Source organism: Rhododendron vialii, chromosome 11a, assembly GCF_030253575.1.
Source record: "Rhododendron vialii isolate Sample 1 chromosome 11a, ASM3025357v1".
Lineage (NCBI taxonomy): Eukaryota > Viridiplantae > Streptophyta > Magnoliopsida > Ericales > Ericaceae > Rhododendron > Rhododendron vialii.
In genome coordinates, this window is record NC_080567.1 from 27039594 (window position 1) to 27059303 (window position 19710).

Below are 19710 nucleotides of genomic sequence, written 5' to 3' on the forward strand. Positions count from 1 at the left end.
CAAATTTTCACAGAGATATGTACAATTTTCATCCCATTTATTTAACCCCTCCAAAAAAATTTCAAAATTCATTTTTGTCATAGTCCATGTAAGAATTTTGTACTCGGTAAAAAAAATGAGACAAAATCTCCATAGAAGGTAGAACCTCTTTCTCTTCTCAATCGTCTCTCTCTCCCTCTTTGATTTCTCTGTCATAGCACAAACGGGAGCCAAATCTTATTATTTTGGAATATCTAGATAACCAAAGAGAAAGAGATATCAAACCATATCCGATAAAACTGAATTTTGGCGTGGGTAATTTTTTCGACGACGTCTAAAAGATAAACAGTCTCAATTGTTGCTGTGGGCCTAAGAAGGGCTCACTATTGGTCCAAAAGTGAACCAAACTGGATGGAATCTCAACTAGACTGGATTGGACCCTTACCCCAAATTTTCGACCCGACTTATCAAAAATCGGGATCCGGATCTCCTGTTCGACTCTAATCCGGACAGGGGCCTGTCCCACTCGTCTCGATCGTTAATCTCGCAAATCAACTGTTGAGATGTGCTGAGCAAAAACGACGTCATTTTGAAACAAAAAATGTTTGGCACATCTCAAACGTTGATTTATGAGATCAATGGCCGAGATGGGGGAACAGGCCCTGTCCGGATTGGGTCGGACAGGGGATGTCGGTCCCAAAAATCATGGCTCCGCTGCTGGGGCCTAAACGTAGTTTACCTGCAGACGACTTCCCCGTTCGTCTCTTCGCTCTCCACCAGTGAAAATCTCTCTCTCATCGAATTTATTCATTGATCCTTCCTCTCACACTCTCTCCCCCTCTCTCTATTTTATCATCAATTCAATCAATTTCATTCGCGGGTTTTGAACGGCTTGTTGCATCGGGTGGGATTATGCAGTTATCTGTTTTCGCAAGCTTTTGAAAGCCTCAATCCCAAGTTTCAAAATTTCCGAAGTATTGAAATCTGCTTAACTAAAAAATCCCAACACTTTGGCATAGTAATCGGATCATAGCGTATCGATCCTCAAGGAAGCACAGAAACTGTAAGCTTTGAATCCTCTTGCTTTATGTTTTGTGTACTTTATTCTTGTTAAATGATTAGCTTTTGAATTTGAGCATTTGCTTTGAGGAATTTGGAGTTTCATATGGGAAAGTTGAAAATTTTATTGTCATTTGCTTATCCATTTATTCATCTCAAGGTTTTAGCTTATTGGGTTTCAGAAAGTGGAGGAATTGATCTTGGATTCCAGATTCAGAAAGGTGTTTGTGTGTGTATGCTCATCCATGTTTATATGTACACATATGTACATGTATATGTGGCTTCATGGAACTTTTTGTTGGATTTTAAGGTTGGGGAATGATTCCTTGGCAATTTCATTTACCAATAGAAAATGTCTCACTAAAAAAAAGTAAAAAAATTACCTTACAAAGACAACATTCAAGTGATCTAACTTAGTTAAGATTTGAAGGTTTCCTTAACTTTCCGCTTTATATGTTGTTACCTTTTGTATCAATCAATGATAAACAAGAGGTTTGTTATTCCACCACTTTAGTAAAAAAAAGAGAGAGAATATTTTCTATTATCTGGATTGTATTGTATCACCTGTTTTTCCTTTCTGCACATGGCTAAATCAAAGTCTCTGTCTCTCCAAAATGTTGGTTAAGTCTTTCTTTGTTAAATACCCTAGGGGGGCGGGTGTTTATTTGTTTCACAGAAAGCCTTGGGGTGGCAAAATTTATACAGTTTGAGAATATTCAGACTTACTCTACCATAGTAAGAAGCTTTTATCAAAACTTTGGGGTCGCAGTCGCCCCACCAGCCACCCCTTGGGTCCATCACTGTGTGGAGTTCCTTAGTGAAAGTACAACTATCTATTTGGAGTTCCTTCTCCATTTTATCGATATCTCACTTTAGAATGTGTCTTTATTGGGTTTCCGGAAGTGCAGGAAGTGGTCGTTGATTCAGAGTCTGAAAGATTTATTCATGTACTCGTTCTTATGGATGTTTGAAGACTATATTGGAGGTTTTCAGAGATTACGAGTGAAACCGACTTTTATTTGTAAGAGATGTTAAGTCAGATGTGGACTATCTCTATCAATAAAACATGTTGTTTCTTTGACCTTGTAAGCTAATTGGTATGGGTTCTACTTAGTCTGATCTTTCGATATGCAGAAATGAGGGAGTCCAATTGATTTTTGATCCATTTATGAAATACATGCATGTATGGTCATGTTTGTATCTATATTCTTGTCTGTTTCTCCATTCCTACAAATTTTCCCGTTGGTTTCCATTGATGGAGTTTTACTATTCTGATGCTGTTAGTTGTATCCTGAGACTGCAGATGTGAACTTTTCCACTAGCTTGGCATTAGATTCTGTGCTAAGATTTGTTTTTGGCTTACTATTGTAGTAACTTTTATTTATAGATTTGAATTTGAAACATGATTTCTACTTGCAACCCATCAGAAATTTAATTCAGGTCAAGCTTATACCATAGGGAAAGAGTGAAGGGAACTGATAGTTACTTGTTATGTCTCACAGTTTATGCTCACCGGAAAATTATCCAGGATTCAAAAACTATCCTTGCTTCATCTACAATGTCTGAAAACCGAAATGGTCCCAATGGCAAGGCCTCGGGAGGAGCCAGTGCCTACAGTATCAATCTGAGTACCTTTGGGAAGCGGTTAAAAATGCTTTATTCCCACTGGAAGGAACACAATGATGATCTTTGGGGTGCTTCTGAAGTTCTTGCAATTGCAACGCCTCCACCATCCGAAGACTTGCGTTATTTGAAATCATCAGCTCTGAATGTATGGTTGGTTGGTTACGAGTTCCCTGATACAATTATGGTTTTCATGAAGAAGCAGATCCATTTCTTGTGTAGTCAGAAGAAGGCCTCTTTACTTGAAGTTGTGAAGAAGTCTGCTAAGGAGGTTATGGGTGCAGAAGTTGTGGTGCATGTGAAGACCAAAAGCGACGATGGAACTGCATTAATGGAAACCATATTCAAAGCCGTGCGTGCTCAGTCAAAGTCGGATGGTCATGATACTCCTGTGGTTGGGTATATTGCAAGAGAGGTCCCCGAAGGGAACCTTTTGGAGTCATGGGCTGAAAAACTAAAGAATTCAGATTTTCAACTCAGTGACATTACCAATGGGTTTGCGGACCTATTTGCAGTGAAGGACAGTGATGAGATTACTAACGTGAAGAAAGCTGCGTACTTAACTTCGTCAGTGATGAAGCACTTTGTGGTCCCGAAGCTTGAAAAAGTCATTGACGAGGAGAAGAAGATCTCCCATTCTTCCCTTATGGATGACACAGAAAAGGTCATACTTGAACCTGCAAAGGTTAAAGTGAAGCTCAAGGCGGACAATATCGATATCTGTTACCCTCCAATTTTTCAAAGCGGAGGAGGGTTTGACCTCAAACCAAGTGCTTCTAGCAACGATGAGAACCTTTACTATGATTCTACTAGCGTGATCATATGTGCTATTGGGTCCCGTTACAACAGCTACTGCTCCAATGTTGCGCGAACATTCTTAATTGATGCCAATGTTGTCCAAAGCAAGGCGTATGAGGTTCTCCTTAAGGCTCATGACGCAGCTATTGGTGCATTGAAACCAGGGAATAAAGCTGGCGCTGCATACCAAGCCGCCGTATCAGTAGTTGAGAAGGATGCTCCTGAATTTGTAACAAACTTGACGAAATCTGCTGGGACTGGGATTGGCCTTGAGTTTCGCGAGTCAGGGCTTAGTCTGAATGCAAAGAATGATAGGGTACTTAAACCAGGCATGATTTTTAATGTATCCCTTGGTTTTCAGAATTTGCAGGCTGAAACCAAGAACCCAAAGACCCAAAATTTCTCTGTTCTGCTCTCTGACACGGTTATTGTTTCTGGCATTAGTCCAGAAGTGGTGACTTCTATAAGTTCTAAAGCCGTCAAGGATGTGGCATACTCATTTAATGAGGATGACGAAGAAGAAGAAGAAGAAAAGCCAAAAGTGAGATCTGCAGCTAATGGTTCCAAGGCATCATTGCCATCAAAGGCAACCTTAAGGTCAGTCAACCACGAGATATCAAAGGAGGAGCAGCGGAGGCAACATCAGGCTGAACTTGCACGTCAGAAGAATGAAGAAACTGCTAGGAGGCTTGCTGGCGGGGGTTCTGGCTCAATGGATAATCGTGGTGGTGTGAGAACATCCGGGGAGTTGATTGCGTACAAGAGCGTTAATGATTTACCCCCTCCTAGAGATTTGGCAATACAAATTGATCAGAAAAGGGAAGCCATATTGTTACCAATTTATGGAAGCATGGTCCCTTTCCATGTTGCGATGATAAAAAGTGTGTCTAGTCAGCAGGATACGCATAGAAGTTGCTACATTCGAATTATTTTTAATGTACCGGGGACTGCTTTCAATCCACATGACACAAACTCCTTGAAATTCCAAAGTTCCATTTACATTAAGGAAGTGTCGTTCCGATCCAAGGACCCAAGGCACATTAGTGAAGTGGTACAGCTGATTAAAACCCTTCGCAGGCAGGTTACTTCAAGGGAGTCTGAGAAAGCTGAGAGAGCAACATTAGTTAGTCAGGAGAAGCTTCAAGTTGCTGGGGCCAAATTTAAGCCAATACGGTTATCTGATCTATGGATCCGTCCTGTGTTTGGTGGTCGCGGAAGGAAGCTCTCTGGTACACTGGAAGCCCACACTAATGGTTTTAGGTATTCAACTTCTAGGCCTGATGAACGTGTCGATGTCATGTTTGCCAACATCAAACATGCATTTTTCCAACCGGCAGAGAGGGAGATGATTACTCTGCTTCACTTTCATCTCCATAACCACATAATGGTGGGAAACAAGAAAACAAAGGATGTGCAATTCTATGTTGAGGTGATGGATGTGGTTCAAACACTTGGGGGTGGAAAAAGATCCGCCTATGACCCTGATGAGGTCGAGGAAGAACAGAGAGAGAGGGACAGGAAGAACAAAATCAACATGGACTTCCAAAACTTTGTGAATCGAGTGAACGACCTGTGGGGCCAAACCCAATTCAAATCACTTGACTTGGAGTTTGACCAGCCCTTTAGAGACCTTGGATTCCATGGTGTGCCCCACAAAGCTTCGGCTTTTATTGTCCCAACTTCAAGCTGTCTAGTTGAGCTGATAGAGACACCGTTTGTGGTAATCACCCTGAATGAGATTGAGATAGTTAATCTGGAGAGAGTAGGTCTGGGGCAGAAGAATTTTGACATGACCATTGTTTTCAAGGACTTCAAGCGAGATGTTTTTCGGATTGACTCTATCCCTTCAACCTCTTTAGATGGCATCAAGGAGTGGCTTGACACAACAGACCTCAAGTATTATGAAGGCAGGCTAAATCTAAACTGGCGACCCATATTGAGAACTATCACTGACGACCCAGAAAAGTTCATTGAGGATGGTGGGTGGGAATTCTTGAACATGGAGGCTAGTGATTCAGATTCTGACAACTCGCAAGAGTCAGACCATGGATATGAGCCTTCTGATGCGCAGTCTGACTCAGGTTCAGAGGAAGAGGACGACGACAGCGCGTCATTGGTGGAGTCTGAGGATGACGATGAAGAGGAGTCCGAAGAAGGTTCAGAGGAGGATGAAGGGAAAACATGGGAAGAGTTGGAAAGGGAAGCGAGTAGGGCAGACAGAGAGAAAGGGGATGAATCAGACAGCGAGAATGAGAGAAAGCGAAGGCAGATTAAGACTTTTGGAAAGGCTAGGGTGCCCGATAAAAGAATTCCCAGTGGTAGCCTTCCTAAGAGGCCCAAATTCAGGTGAACAGATAGGAACTGGAACTGGGACCGATGATAAAAAAAGATAGGAACTGGGACCTGCCACCAGGCTCTTGCCTTTTTTCATAAGTTATGGAGTGGCACCAGTAGCTGTGGAAGATACTTGTGTGACCGAATGTGGAACAGGTCTTTGATCCCAAGTCACAACGATATATGAAAAGTACATGGTTCTTTCATTATTCTCATGTATTGCAGCCTCTTTCAGTCTTGTAAGATAAGTCAAGTCTTGTACTTGTAACATGGTGAGTGCTAAGCTATAGGGAAGAAGAACTTTGTGTGTTTCTGGTTATTTCTTTGGCCGTTTTTTTTTAATTTTAATGTGTCAGCTGTCTTTTTGCTCCTGTGATTGACGCATGGAATGGCTTCATTAGCATCTTCATTGTTCTGGGATGGTTATAGTACTTTGACGATTTAACTGGCATCTTTACAGCATCGGGGTTTGCAGCATGTAGAACAAAAGGTAGATATTATGAACTGCAGTGTCAAAAGTCGGGGCTACACTTGCTTGTGGGTCATTCTATCCTTGGATACAGTACAGTGGAATGCATATGTCAGGAGGCGATGATGCATACAGTGCCTGTAAGTCGTGGTGACTCCATACACAATCACCACATGTCTACGCTCCGTAGAGGGTGAAGATGATCTCCGCAGCAGGAAACGTCTGGTTTGGTTGAACATATGATCCATACAGTGCCAGTAAGTCGTTGGGTGGTGACTCCATACACAATAAATGTACATGTCTACATTCCGTTGAGGTTGAAAATGATCTCCGCCGCAAGGAAACCTATGGTTTGTTGAAGATAATCTCAGCAGCAGGAAACCTATGCGTACAGTGCCTGAATTGTCTCATGATCTAAATGTCAGAGTATATGATGCTAGAGCTTCTTGTATTAAACAGCTGACTGAATTCCACATTAACCTTTGTCTGCAGATGAAACGAGTGAAGTTTTACCTTGTATAAATGCAGATTTTGTTTGTACAACCAGATCTTTCTTGCTAGATTTCAGTCTTTCGGTCTAATCGAATTATACAGAATTGCATCCGTTGTCGATGCACATCAGGTTTCTTCTTTTGGGAACCAGATTCCATGATTTCAGGTGCATAGTTGGAGGTCTAGAAAGTTTTAATTTCTGTGTTTTTTATTTGCACAGAATTGATAAAGCATATTCTTTGAGAAAATTTGGCTTTTTTTTCTTTTTTTCTTTTTTATCAGCAAAAAAATTTCATTAACTCATAACACAAAGTACAGAGATAATAGGGGTTTGGGTACACCAGCCTGACCAACCAAGACCTTCTTCTCCTAACCACACGGAGGAAGCTGTTTGGGTTTATTACACAATTGCCGTGTGGGTTTATTTACTCCAAACAATTACACATTAATGTTTCTGTGATTTTTCAAAAAAAGAAGAGAAAAATACCAAATTTTTTCAGATTCTGTGCTAATTTGAAGAATATATAAGAGAGCATTTCGGGAACACAAAAAAGACTCTCCATCTCAACCATTGAATCCAATGACTGAGATTAGAAGTTCACAAAAAATTACTCCTAACCGCAAAGAATTACTCCTGACCGCGATGAATTACTCTTGCCCGCAAAATATTACATTTGGCTGCAATACTCCTGGCCACGAAGAATTACTCTTGGCCACAATGAATTGCTCTTGGCTAAGAATTACTTTTGGCCACATCGAATTGCACTTGGTTGCATCGAATTGAGTGGTGCTATTTGCACCGACCGTTTCCTACCGACGGCCGCGTGCGGCCGTCTCCGGCCGTTCGATCCGAGCATTTACATATATACACGAAAAATAGGGTGTTTAGATCAAGCACCCTACACACATCAGATCCCGTTGATTCCCGCGCGGGGCCCCTCGGTTTTTTTAAAAAAAAAAATTGGACAGCTCGGATCGGCCGTCCGGTGGCCGGAAATGGCCGCGCGCGGCCGTCGGTACGATTTCCCTATATTTTTGGTCGGTACGTATAGGATTTTCGGCATCGAATTACTCTTGGCCCTTTCGAATTGTACTTGGCCGCATTGAATTTCACTTGACCGCTACAAATTACTCTTGGCTGCGTCGAATTGTACTTGGCCGCATCGAATTGCACATAGCTGCTACAAACTACTCTTGGCCGCATCGAATTGCTTTTGGCCGTATCGAATTGCACGTTGCCACATCGAATTACTTTATGGTCTCGCAATTCTGTGCTGCCAAGAGTAATTTTGTGCTGCCAAAAGTAATTCTTCACGGCCAGGAGTAATGCTTCACGGCCAAAGTAATTCTTTGTGGCCACGAGTAATTCTTTGTGGCCAATAGTAATTCTTCGCGTCGGATTCTTTTTCTTTTTAACTAATAGGTAAGAGAACAAAATTATTGTTCAATACAACTTGAGCTGTTGGTTTAGATGATTTGAAGTTTCATGATCTATCAGATTGTAGGTTTTTTTGTTGGAGCCTTTTGGGCAGAGAGAGCTTCAAACTCTACTCCTTACTTGGTAATATGTAATCTTAGAACTATTTTGCTTTTCTATTTTTCTAGGTCCCTGAATGCAATTAATGGAATTAAATAGATTTGGTTATCTTTGTTGTGTTAGGCTATTTTATGAACTTGGTTAGATGAACTATGTTTGAAGCTTATTCTTAAAATGAAATTTTTTGAGAAGTTGATTTTGTTGGGAGAAGGAAATTTTTTCTAATTCACGATTATTTGTTATGCTCCTCTCGCATGAGGTGGGACCATACGCATATCCGAGACTCATCTCATATGGCGCTAAAAAGAACCGTTGTATCCACACACACAAAACTTCATAAAAATGGGGTTTGATACTTCATTTAGACTATATTTAGAAAGCAATGGGCAATTACTAGTCGATAGAGATAATATGATTCAATCTTTTTAACAAATTTGTGCTACAGCCAGCCCCATTCATTTGACAAAAGGTTATAAAATTGCCCCGAAATCACAATCAGAATATAAATTCTTATCTTCTAATGTTCATGACTACAACATTTCGTTCTATCCTACAAAACCTAATGGGAAAAAAAAATCAATGGATCACCTATTAACCATACTCCATTCATTTGTGTACCTCCTTTAGTTGCAAAGATTATGAGTTTCTCCTTGTCCAATGCGTATTCTACGGATGCATCTTCCCACGATGCGCCCGTAACACGATATGATATACAAACAAAAATGCAAGCGTAGAGCCGTGTGTAGTCAAGTAGGGTTAACAAATTTGATCTCATAAAGTTTGTACTATCGCCCAAGAATACACTCGGAATATGATATTTTTATCTTCTAATGCTCATGAGTACAATATTTCGTTCCATCTTGTAACTAAATGAAAAATAAATCAATCATATACTCCGCAATAAAATAAAAAAAAAACGTTTGGTCGTATTTTACACGAGATTAAATCGATCGCAGCTTACTTATGAATGTATAAAATCTCAAGTTTATCATCTTCAAAAAACAATAAGTCTCCCAATTATTTTCATACAAAAAATGTGTAGTTTACAACTCTTGCTAAAATTTTGAAACCGTTTTAGTTCATAATTTTGGATTTGCCCCAAACAAATGATTGCAGGAAGAAAGTATCTAGAAGTTTATGAAGTATGTTCATCAGATTTCCTTCAAATAGGAAAATACAAGTTCAGTTTCCATTTTTCATCTTACATCTTTGTAAGCTACGGATACACTGGGCCTTCCGTTCCGTTAAAGTTCTTATTTTTTCCTTTACGAGATAGGTCATCCTCTCACAATACATCACATTTGATTCAAAAAATAAGTACTTAGCAAAACGGAACATTAACAATGACACGAACATTACTGCTGAATCAGGGCAACATATTTTGGGATGGTACTATAGTTTAAGGATAATGTGGGAAAAAAATTTGGGATATTATCCTTGCCCTAAACATGGTACTATGGTGCAGATCGCTGGTAAAGCAACCCCAGTTGTTTAAATGACTAACCTACACCAAGGCATGCATTTTACGATCGAATTCGAGAAATCGTACACCCAAAAACAATCTTACAAATTCACGATGGCTAGTCGTTCTTTTGTAAGTGTGTATCCAACGGAATGGAACAATTAATCCAGAGAATTAATTCCACGGTCGTTAAGCGGGAGCCAAGTCCCGCCGACAAAATCCCATATAGGTTGAACCAACATCGGGATTGATAGCACGTGAATGAAAGTCGAACCGCAAGCTGAAAGAATCTTGTAATGCCCAACCAACTCATAATGAATTGTATCCAAGTCAACAATGCTTTCATAAAATCAAATTCAACACATCTATGCAATGCAGCATGAACTCATCTTTATTTCCCAATATATTGGGGGGGGGGAAAAAACACAAGAGCCATTCATAACCTATGCATGACATGCAGATACAATGCTCGAAACGACAGGGATGTTTCTCCCTCCGTCAATCTGTATCAACGCTTTTATCTGATGTAAGAAAGCAGCAGAACTTTCCCTCCGCCGCATTGTTTCTGGGAGAGATCAGAAGACAGTGGAACTTGGAAAAGAAACAGACCAGTAAACAGAAAAAGAAATGGAAAGGGGGTACTTAGTTGTAAATATACAGCCATTTTGCTCGTTAACTGAAAATCTGCTTCCAATCTTCAAGACCAACGATGGAAAAAGATTTTAGATTTGTCTATCGCCATCGAGTAACACGACGCAGTATCAGAGAGAAAGAGAGAGAGAGAGAGAGAGAGAGAGAGAGAGAGAGAATCAACATTACCACTTGTAAATGAACCACCAACTAAATGAACTACCAACTAAAGAAGGCAAAGCTCAAGAACCCAATAAGAACTCACAAGAGTAAAGCGAAACCCTTTTAGGCAAAAACAAATGCTACCAAATTTACAAGCGCAATCTGTCATGTTAACATCCAGTAGATCACCTAAAACACGAGAAAAGGACCAAAAAAAGGGAAAGTAACCCTTAAAATAACTTGTAAGAGCTGAATATTGATAACATAGATAACTACTGCTGCATAAACTAGAAAACCTTACTTGAAAACAAGAGATCTCCCCTAGAATCTACCTCCGCATCTTTGCCCGTTTGGGAGCAGCGCTACTTGGACCGGCCCTTGACTTGCCAAAAGCCTTCATCTTCCTTCGCTTCCTCTCCTCCTCACTGTCTGATTCATCCCCTTTCTCCCTGTCTGCATTACTCGCTTCCCTCTCCAGCTCTTCCCACGTCTTCCCCTTCTCTTCCTCTGATGCTTCCTCCGAGTCCTCTTCCTCATCATCATCTTCAGACTCCACCAATGACGCACTGTCGGATTCCTCATCCTCAGACACCGAATCAGGCTCAGCATCTGACGGTTCATAACCCTGGTCTGACTCCTCCGAGTTATCAGAATCCGAGTCGCTAGCCTCCAAATTCAAAAACTCCCATCCCCCATCTTCCAAAAATCTCTCGGGGTCATCAGTGATAGTCTTCAATATCGGACGCCAGTTCAGGTTCAGCCTGCTTTCATAGTACTTGAGGTCTGTTGTATCAAGCCATTCCTTGATCCCATCGAGTGAAGTCGAAGGAATAGAATCAATCCGAAGCACATCACGCTTAAAGTCCTTAAACACAATAGCCATGTCGAAGTTTTTCTGTCCAAGACCCACTCTTTCTAAATTCACAATTTCGATCTCACTCAGAGTGACCACAAGGAAAGGATTTTCTATCAGCTCAACCAAACAACTTGAAGTTGGGACAATGAAAGCCGAGGCCTTATATGGAACTCCATAAAAACCAAGTTCCCTTAAAGGTTGATCGAACTCAAGGTCAAGCCCTTTGAATTGGCTTTGTCCCCAGAGATCATTCACCCTGTTGACAAAATTCTGGAAATCCAAGTTGATTTTATTTTTCCGGTCCCTTTCCCGTTGTTCTTCCTCAATCTCATCAGGGTCGTAGGCAGATCTCTTTCCACCCCCAAGGGTCTGAACCACATCCATCACCTCAACATAGAACTGCACATCCTTAGTTTTCTTGTTTCCAACCATTATGTGGTTGTGCAAATGGAAGTGAAGGAGGGTGATCATTTCCTTCTCTGCTGGCTGGAAGAATGCATGCTTAATGTTTCCAAACACGATGTCAACACGCTCGTCCGGCCTTGAGGTTGAATACCGAAACCCATTCGAGTGTGCTTCTAAAGTACCACTCAGCTTTCTTGCACGACCGCCGAAAGTGGGACGGATCCAAAGGTCAATCAACCTTATAGGCTTAAACTTGTTCCCTCCAATTACAAGCTTCTCCTGAGAAACCAAAGTAGCCCGCTCTGCTCTCTCAGACTCCCTAGCCAAAACATTCCGCCTAAGTGTTTTAATCTGCTGCACCACTTCGCTTATGTGCCTTGGGTCCTTGGACCGAAATGAAACCTCTTTCAGAAATATTGCCCCCTGATGCTTCAAAGAGTGTGCATCATGAGGATTAAATGGGGTGCCAGGAACATTAAATATTATTCGGATATAGCAACTTCGATTGGTGTCCTGCTGGCTGGACACGGTCTTCACTGTAGCAACATGAAAAGGCACCATGCTGCCATATACAGGTAAGAGGATGGCCTCATTTTTCTGGTCAATCTGAATCATCAAATCTCTAGGAGGGGGGAGGTCATTGACACTCTTATAAGCAATTAAATCGCTCGAATTCTTGGAAGCACCACGCTTATCTCCATTTACTGACCCCCCACCGGCGAGACGTCTGGCGGTTTCTTCATTCTTCTGGCGAGCAAGTTCCGCCTGGTGCTGCCTTCGGAGCTCTTCCTTTGATATCTCATTGTTGTCTGACCTGAGTGTTGCCTTGGAATACAAGTTTTCTGTGCCAGCCTTGGATTTCACCTTTGGCAGTTCCTCCTCTTCCTCATCCTCATTAAAGGAATAAGCCACATCCTTAGTAGACTTAGAGCTCAACACAGTTGCCACTTCATGGCCCTTCTCCGTAACAATCACAGTATCCGCAAGCAACAAAGAAAAATTCTGGCTCTTTGGGTTCTTGGTCTGTGCTTGCAGGTTCTGGAAACCTAGTGTCACATTAAAAACCATGCCCGGTTTCAACACACGGTCATTCTTGGCATTAAGACTAAATCCCGACTCGCGGAACTCCAACCCAATTCCTGTCCCAGCAGATTTTGTCAAGTTTGCAACTAAATCAGGAGTGTCCCTCTCGACCACAGAGAGGGCAGCTTGATACACAGCACTAACTTTGTTCCCAGGATTCAAAGCACCAATTGCTGCTTCATGAGCCCTGAGTAGAACGTCGTACGCCTTGCTCTGTGTCTCAGTGGAATCAATAAGATAAGTCCTGGCAACATTAGAACAGTAGCTGCTATATCGAGATCCAACAGCACAAATGATCACACTGGCAGAATCGTAGTACAGAAACTCATCATCACTTGAAGCACTCGGCCGGAGATCAAAGTTCCCACCACTCTGAAAGATTGGAGGGTAGCAGATATCCACATTGTCAGCCTTCAATTTCACCTTAATTTTAGTAGGATCTAGTATGGCCTTCTCAGTTTCATCCATCAATGCAGAATGTGCAACTTTTTTCTCCTCATCAATGAACTTTTCTAGTTTTGGAACCACAAAATTCTTCATCACACTGGCAGTCAAAAATGCAGCCTTTTTCACATTAGTGACCTCATCATGGTCCTTTACAGCAAACAGGTCAGAAAACCCATTGGTAATATCAGCAAGCCGAAGATTTGAGTTCTTCAGCTTCTCAGCCCAGGTCTCCAGAAGAATACCCTCAGGGGCCTCTCTTGCTATATACCCAACAATAGGATCCGATTTTGACTGAGCACGGATGGCAAGGAGTATGGCGTCCATCTGTGCAGTCCCATCATCATTCCTTGCCTTCACATGCATGACAACTTCCACACCCACAGCCTCCACTGCAGCCTTCTTCACAGCTTCAAGCAAAGAAGCCTTCTTCGGGCTACACAAGAAATGGATCTGCTTGTTCATGAATATCATTATTGTCTCCGGGAACTCATAACCAAGCAACCAAATATTAAGAGCAGACGATTTAAGGTAACGCAGATCTTCAGAAGCAGGAGGCGTAGCAACTGCAAGGACATCAGAAGATCCCCAGAACTCAGCGTTGTGTTCGCGCCAGTTCGAGTAAAGGGCCTTCAACCGTGTACTAAAGCCCACCAAATTAATAGTGTAAACACTCCCCGCCCCATGAGCCTTCCCATTTGCAGGCAGGGCATTCCCATTTCTGTTCTCTGTCATCTCCTGTTTAATGAGCCTAGATCTGGTCTGCACAAAAAAAGGGGGGTCAACTTACAACAAGGGAGCACTAGCATGGATTCATCAATCTACTTCTTGTGGTCCTGGAGTGGTGGTTTAGTTCTGATTTAACTTTTTCCTCATTGGGTGTACATGGAACCACGAAAGGAAATGAAGAAGCAACGTCAAAATCCTTCCCTACACTGATACGCAGATGAAAATTGGGAGTAGAACCCAGAACTGTACTACCCCTTAATTATCCAAACAGAAACACAATTAGAGTTGAATCATTGGGGGTTCACTTCCAACTTTCTTTCTGTTCTCTTTATAAACCAATCTGATTCGGTGATTCAGTGCTGATTTAACATTTTTCTCAAATGTACTTCTATATCATGAAAGGGAAAGAAGAGGCAATGTCATATATCACCCAAACAAAAACTAACGAACGCAAAATGTCGTATAAACTGAAGCAATAATATCATTTGTTATCAAAACCAGAATCAAATGGAATCAGGTTCAATTATATTCATGTTTTGTTCAAAAAATTTATTCACAGCACAACAGTTGGAACATTATGGAAATCTGTGTTATGAAGTTCTGATTAAACACTTCCTTCTTTGAATGTACTTAGAATCATGAGAGGAGGAAAAGAAGAAACAATGTCACAAAATAAGGAAATATGAGATAATAACAACTTCCATGACATACCTTTTCAGTATAAACTGAGCTGGTTTAATCTGAAAGATAAGAACTATGAGATAACTCCTTTCATACACAGACACGGTGAATGCTATCAAAACAAGAAAAAACGAGCGTATATCATCTTGGGTTCAGGTCCAAGTTTGTTCTCGTCTTGCTCCTAAATTTATATTTCAATTTTACATCTACTATCAATTTAATTTTTTTTTCCAGTCGATGAAATTTTAAATTATTTAAGTTTCTATAGTTTATCCATACTGTTAACGATTCAATTGCATGAGCAAGAAACGTGAAAACAGTTCATGAAACCACACAGAGAAACAGCAATTGCACTCACTTTTTTAAGGTGTTACATAAGGAATCCTCAAACCAATAATCACCGCCACAAATTTCAGAAACTAGGGTTCAACTTCGAGTCTCTGCAACTTCAAAATCAAACAAACACAAACAACCATAAACAAAACCTAAAATGCTCAACATCGACAACAACAAAATTTTGACACATCCACGTGAATTCCAGATATTAAGCAAAATTAGGGTTTCTCGAAGTTGGGGAAACAACAAGAACTGCCTAAATCAGAGCAAAACACGAGGAGAAACAACTTATGCTCAAAATAGACAAAAATGAAAATCACGATAAATTCATGCAAATCCAAGATATCATGTGATATTAGGGTTTCTCGGAGTTGAGGAAACAACAAGAACTACCTAAATCAAAGAGAGATTACAAGGAAAAAACTTGCGCTCGAAATAGACGAAAATAAAAATCTCGATAAATTAATGCAAATTCCAGGTATTAAGCAAATTTAGGGTTTCTCGAAGTTGGGGTAACAACAAGGACAGCCTAAATCGAAGTAAAACACGAGGAAAACACTTAGGCTCAAAATAGACCCCTTAAAAAAGTTTCGATAAATTCATGCAAATTCCAGATATCAAGCAAAATAAGGGTTTCTCGAAGTTGGGGAAACAGAAAGGACGGCCAAAATCAAAGCAAAACGCGAGGAAAAAACTTACATTTCCTCCTCGAGCGGCGAGTGGTGTTCAGATCTCAGAGCGTGAATTTCTGAAGTTCGGTTTCTAAATAGGGGTCGGTGAGGCGCCGCTGGAGAGGAGAAAACTAGGGTTAGGGCTTGGAAGGCTTTCAAACGAAGATTGAAGTGATCGCACGGCGGAAAATGGAGGAATCATAGCCGGAAGAGCATTTTGGAGATTGGTGCGGAGTTGAGATGAACTTCGAAGAACGAGAAGAAACTCTCGAAGAGCGAGAGAGAGAAGGCAATGCGGAGGAGAGTGGTAGAACGCGAGAGAGGAAGGGTAGCGAGAGAGGGAGAAGAGGCGTCGAAGAGAGAGAGAGAGGGGGGGGGGGGGGGAGGGAGGGAGAGAATGAGGAAATATGGATTTCGATTTTCTGGAACCCGGGGTTTTATAGCGAAAGCCGTTCTGTAACAAGGCAAGATAGTACGAGAAATTACTCGGGATGCCACCGCTTTTTGTGAGGCGAAGTTACCTTTTTGTCCTCGTTGGATATCGAAACCGACGTTTATATTGACGGGAACGCCCTTGGGGTAGGCGGGAAAGAAAGCTTTTAGGTGGATAAGTGTGGCGGGAAGACATATAAACACTCTTGGGGCGGTAAAAGAATCAAGCTCCTTGCTAACAGGCTCAGTTTGTTAGGGCTTTGCTGAGCTTGACTCGTTTAATATTCGAGGTCGAATTTTTTTTACCTCGTTTGGTAAACAAACCGAGCTTGACACTCCAAATTTAGGCTCATTTTGCAAAATAAATCGGTTTGGCTCATTTATAGCCAAGCTAAGCTCAAGTTCCAATTTTTGACCCGTTTAGTAAACGAACCGAGCTCGAACATAACAAAACTTGGTTATTCGAGTTTTGAGCTCATTTAAAATTAAAAATGACTTCAATTTTAATTACAAGAAAGAAGGTTAATAATCCATTGTTATACAATATATACATAGCGTATTAGAATGAAATTGGAGAGAGAGAAAAAAGACAATTGCTTGAAAATTACATTAATATGTGTTACATTTTTTTTTTGGAGGGTTTCAATCTAAAACTAATTAGCTATAGTTGGAGAAGCCTCTAGAATATATTAATCAAACTTGGGTGATTTAAATGAACGATGTGAGACAAAGTATAACAATATGAATTTTTCAATTTCATAAAAATTACTTTCTAGGAATATAATAGATTCAATTAAACGTTTAGAGGCTAGATCATGTAGTTTGTTATTTACCAGTAGGAAAACTATTGCAGTATGACAAAAAAAAAAAAAAAAAATTCCCATTACAATACAAAACCATGGGGTTGCCTAGCAGTCGTGACACTCCCTTATCGGTTAAAATGTTTGGGTTCTAGTCTTATCACTGCGAATTGCACGTTTGTGTGTTAGGACGAAGAAAAAAGAGGGTAAGAAACCGAAAAGAAGGCAATGGGTCAAGAAATAATCCAACGAAAGCGAGCCAGAAATGTCAAACAAAATCATTTCAGAGGTAAACAGAAAGCTCAAATACAGTTCAAGGGAAGAAATCCAAATCATGGCAGCAGTTCTATTTTCGTGCCCCGCGGAAAGCAACATGATTTTCTCGATGGCATAGTTTCGATAGCCGATAAGAATTTCCTCCTTGTTCTACATGGAGCTAGCATACCACTTCATCAGTTTCTTGCTCAATGAAATGGCATAGCAGGTGACATTTGACCATGTGTCCCTCCCCTTTCCTCCACCCACGGCCATAGTCTCTAAGTGAGAACAAAACCATACGGTTGTCTAATTGAAAATCCTGAAAAGGATACTGGAAATCAGAATTGAAAATTTGTGTTGAGGGACTTTCTGCTACAAGCACCGCATGCGACGATCTTTAAGAGCTCAAGATTCCACCCCCGTTCGGCCTTTCTAGGATGAGACTCTAGATTCCTGGAAGTTTGAATGAAAACTTAGGCGCGAAGGGTACATGATTGGGTAGAGCACCGAATGAATGAATGTCTGCGTAATCAGATTTACAACAATACAAGCATTGCACTGAAAACATCTTACTACATCTTAAAAAGAGTTATGGCGATACAATGAAAAGATCATGGTTCTTGATTTGTATCGGGGGGACAAAAGTAGACATTCCGTTGCGTTTTTTCCATTTCTTTTGAAAGCTCCCATCCTTTGTGGATTGAGATACAGTTCAAATAAGGTGGATCAGCAAAACAACATAAAATTCGATTGAGAGAAGCCAACGTAGTTTTGAAGGAAAATCACTGCTATCCTAAAATCAGCATCATATGTTCCACCACAGACGATAAGCACAGCAGTGGTACGCCACAGTACCTTTCATTCTTATAAGCTTCACAGTTGTTTTTCTGGTCTTTTCACTTACCTAAAAAATGCCATCCTCGTCGACTTATGGTTGAGTATTCAAGCAAACCTGGACTAAGATAGGCCAACAAATCCATTATGCTATGTTCTATTTTCAAGCCAACTTCTCCATGCAACAAGAGACAAATAATCTGGAAGTACAAAACTTCTGGAAAAAATTTAAAGAATTCCACCAAAAAAACCAACTTCTTCAAAGACGTACGGAAAAAAGAAAGAAGTTAAGTTCTAAACTACATGGATTGATACGAGAACTCAAGTGTTCCAGTTGTTGGAGCGGAATAATAAGAAGCAGCATATTAGAATTTGGTGGAATATGTATGTTGTGAGGAGTTGTGGCTTTAACAGTGTTTTATTCATTCTCTTGTCGAACATGTGTGGCACATTGAAGGCAACATGCTACACTGAAGACAGCACTAAAGCCCTTGACATCAATGTTCATGTGAAGTAACATCCAAGGCCCTCGACCGAGCTCAATGGAAAAAATTAATTGATTAATGTATCCAGAAATGATTCGTGCACAGCTTGCTGTGCACGTAGCACAGCTCTAATGTATCCAACCCCAATTGGTTCAGACTTAAGGCTATGTTTTGCTTGGTTTGTCAGATTTTTCAGAATCGATTCTATGATTGAACAGCAGAGGTGCTACTTAGTAGTAGAAACTCAGAGAGACAGGCAGAGAGGCGTTTCGGTTTAAGCAACATACAAGCTTTAGAAGAGATAACGGGAAGGTAATGAAATGAGTACGAAACTCGATATTCTACGAAGTGCGAAGAATGAATACCAGTATACCACAGCCTAGGACTTCATCAATTCTGTAGGCTGTAGCGAACCAAACCACAGCCTCGTCATTCTTCCAACTCTCCAAGGGTAATGAGTCGAAGGTTTCATATAACATGTGGTTTGTCTAACGCGCGCATACAATCCAGTTCAAACATGAAGCCTCGGTTGCCATCCTCAGAATAGGATTCCATGGTCTAATGTTTGTACTCTCTTTCCAATAGCATCCAACTAACTGGGAGCTTATTGAGCCGAGTTTAGTCGAATTTCAAAAGCACGATATTTTTGGTGACTATGATCTGTTCGTTGATGCCTATCTAATATGAGTGGTCTTACCAGTGTGGCCCAACGATTCTATGAGGATGCCTACCATGTGGGGATGCCCGACGAACCTAGTCCTTTGCCATAAGTAGATGATGAAGCAATCACCACAGTCCACAGACCACCCATAACCAAGAACTCCTTGACCTCATACATGAAAAGATTAACCCATCAGCTTCCTTCGTGAACTTCAAACGCTGTCCAACCGTACACACTGTCCCTCAAGCAACTCCTACAGCAGAAACGTTGGTAAGAATTTGTACTTTCAAACTTTCTAAGCCATGTTAGGCTATTAGGTTGTAAACCAAAACATGTTGTCCAGTCTTCTTAAGTTATGTCTTTATCATGACTTGTGCAGGCGACGAACAACGTATGACTGTTGGGAAATCATCACACCGCACATCATCGTTGAAGCTCTGTTCAATGAGAAAATAAAGTAGCCAACTTTATTAATAACGCAAAATAACGC

At 40.9% G+C, this 19710-nt stretch overlaps 2 protein-coding genes across 3 annotated transcripts; one reads left to right on the forward strand and one right to left on the reverse strand.

Annotated features, from left to right (window-relative positions):
- Positions 1–679: 679 nt before the first annotated feature.
- On the forward strand, positions 680–6810 carry LOC131308679 (FACT complex subunit SPT16-like). 2 transcript variants are annotated; one of them, XM_058335651.1, is made up of 3 exons: positions 680–1042; positions 1947–2059; positions 2541–6810. In XM_058335651.1, the coding sequence occupies exons 2-3, from the start codon at positions 1984–1986 to the stop codon at positions 5807–5809; spliced, it is 3345 nt and encodes a 1114-aa protein (XP_058191634.1). In that variant the 5' UTR covers positions 680–1042; positions 1947–1983; the 3' UTR covers positions 5810–6810. The 2 variants fall into 2 exon arrangements, with proteins under 2 accessions (XP_058191634.1, XP_058191635.1); XM_058335652.1 differs by having other exon boundaries at positions 1947–2135; positions 2541–6112.
- Positions 6811–10653: 3843 nt separating this feature from the next.
- Positions 10654–15227, reverse strand: LOC131308680 (FACT complex subunit SPT16-like). The gene is made up of 2 exons (XM_058335653.1): positions 15102–15227; positions 10654–14095 (listed from the first exon to the last, which is right to left on the reverse strand). Exon 2 carries the CDS (start codon positions 14066–14068, stop codon positions 10874–10876), a length of 3195 nt encoding a protein of 1064 aa, XP_058191636.1. The 5' UTR covers positions 14069–14095; positions 15102–15227; the 3' UTR covers positions 10654–10873.
- Between the last annotated feature and the right edge of the window lie 4483 nt (positions 15228–19710).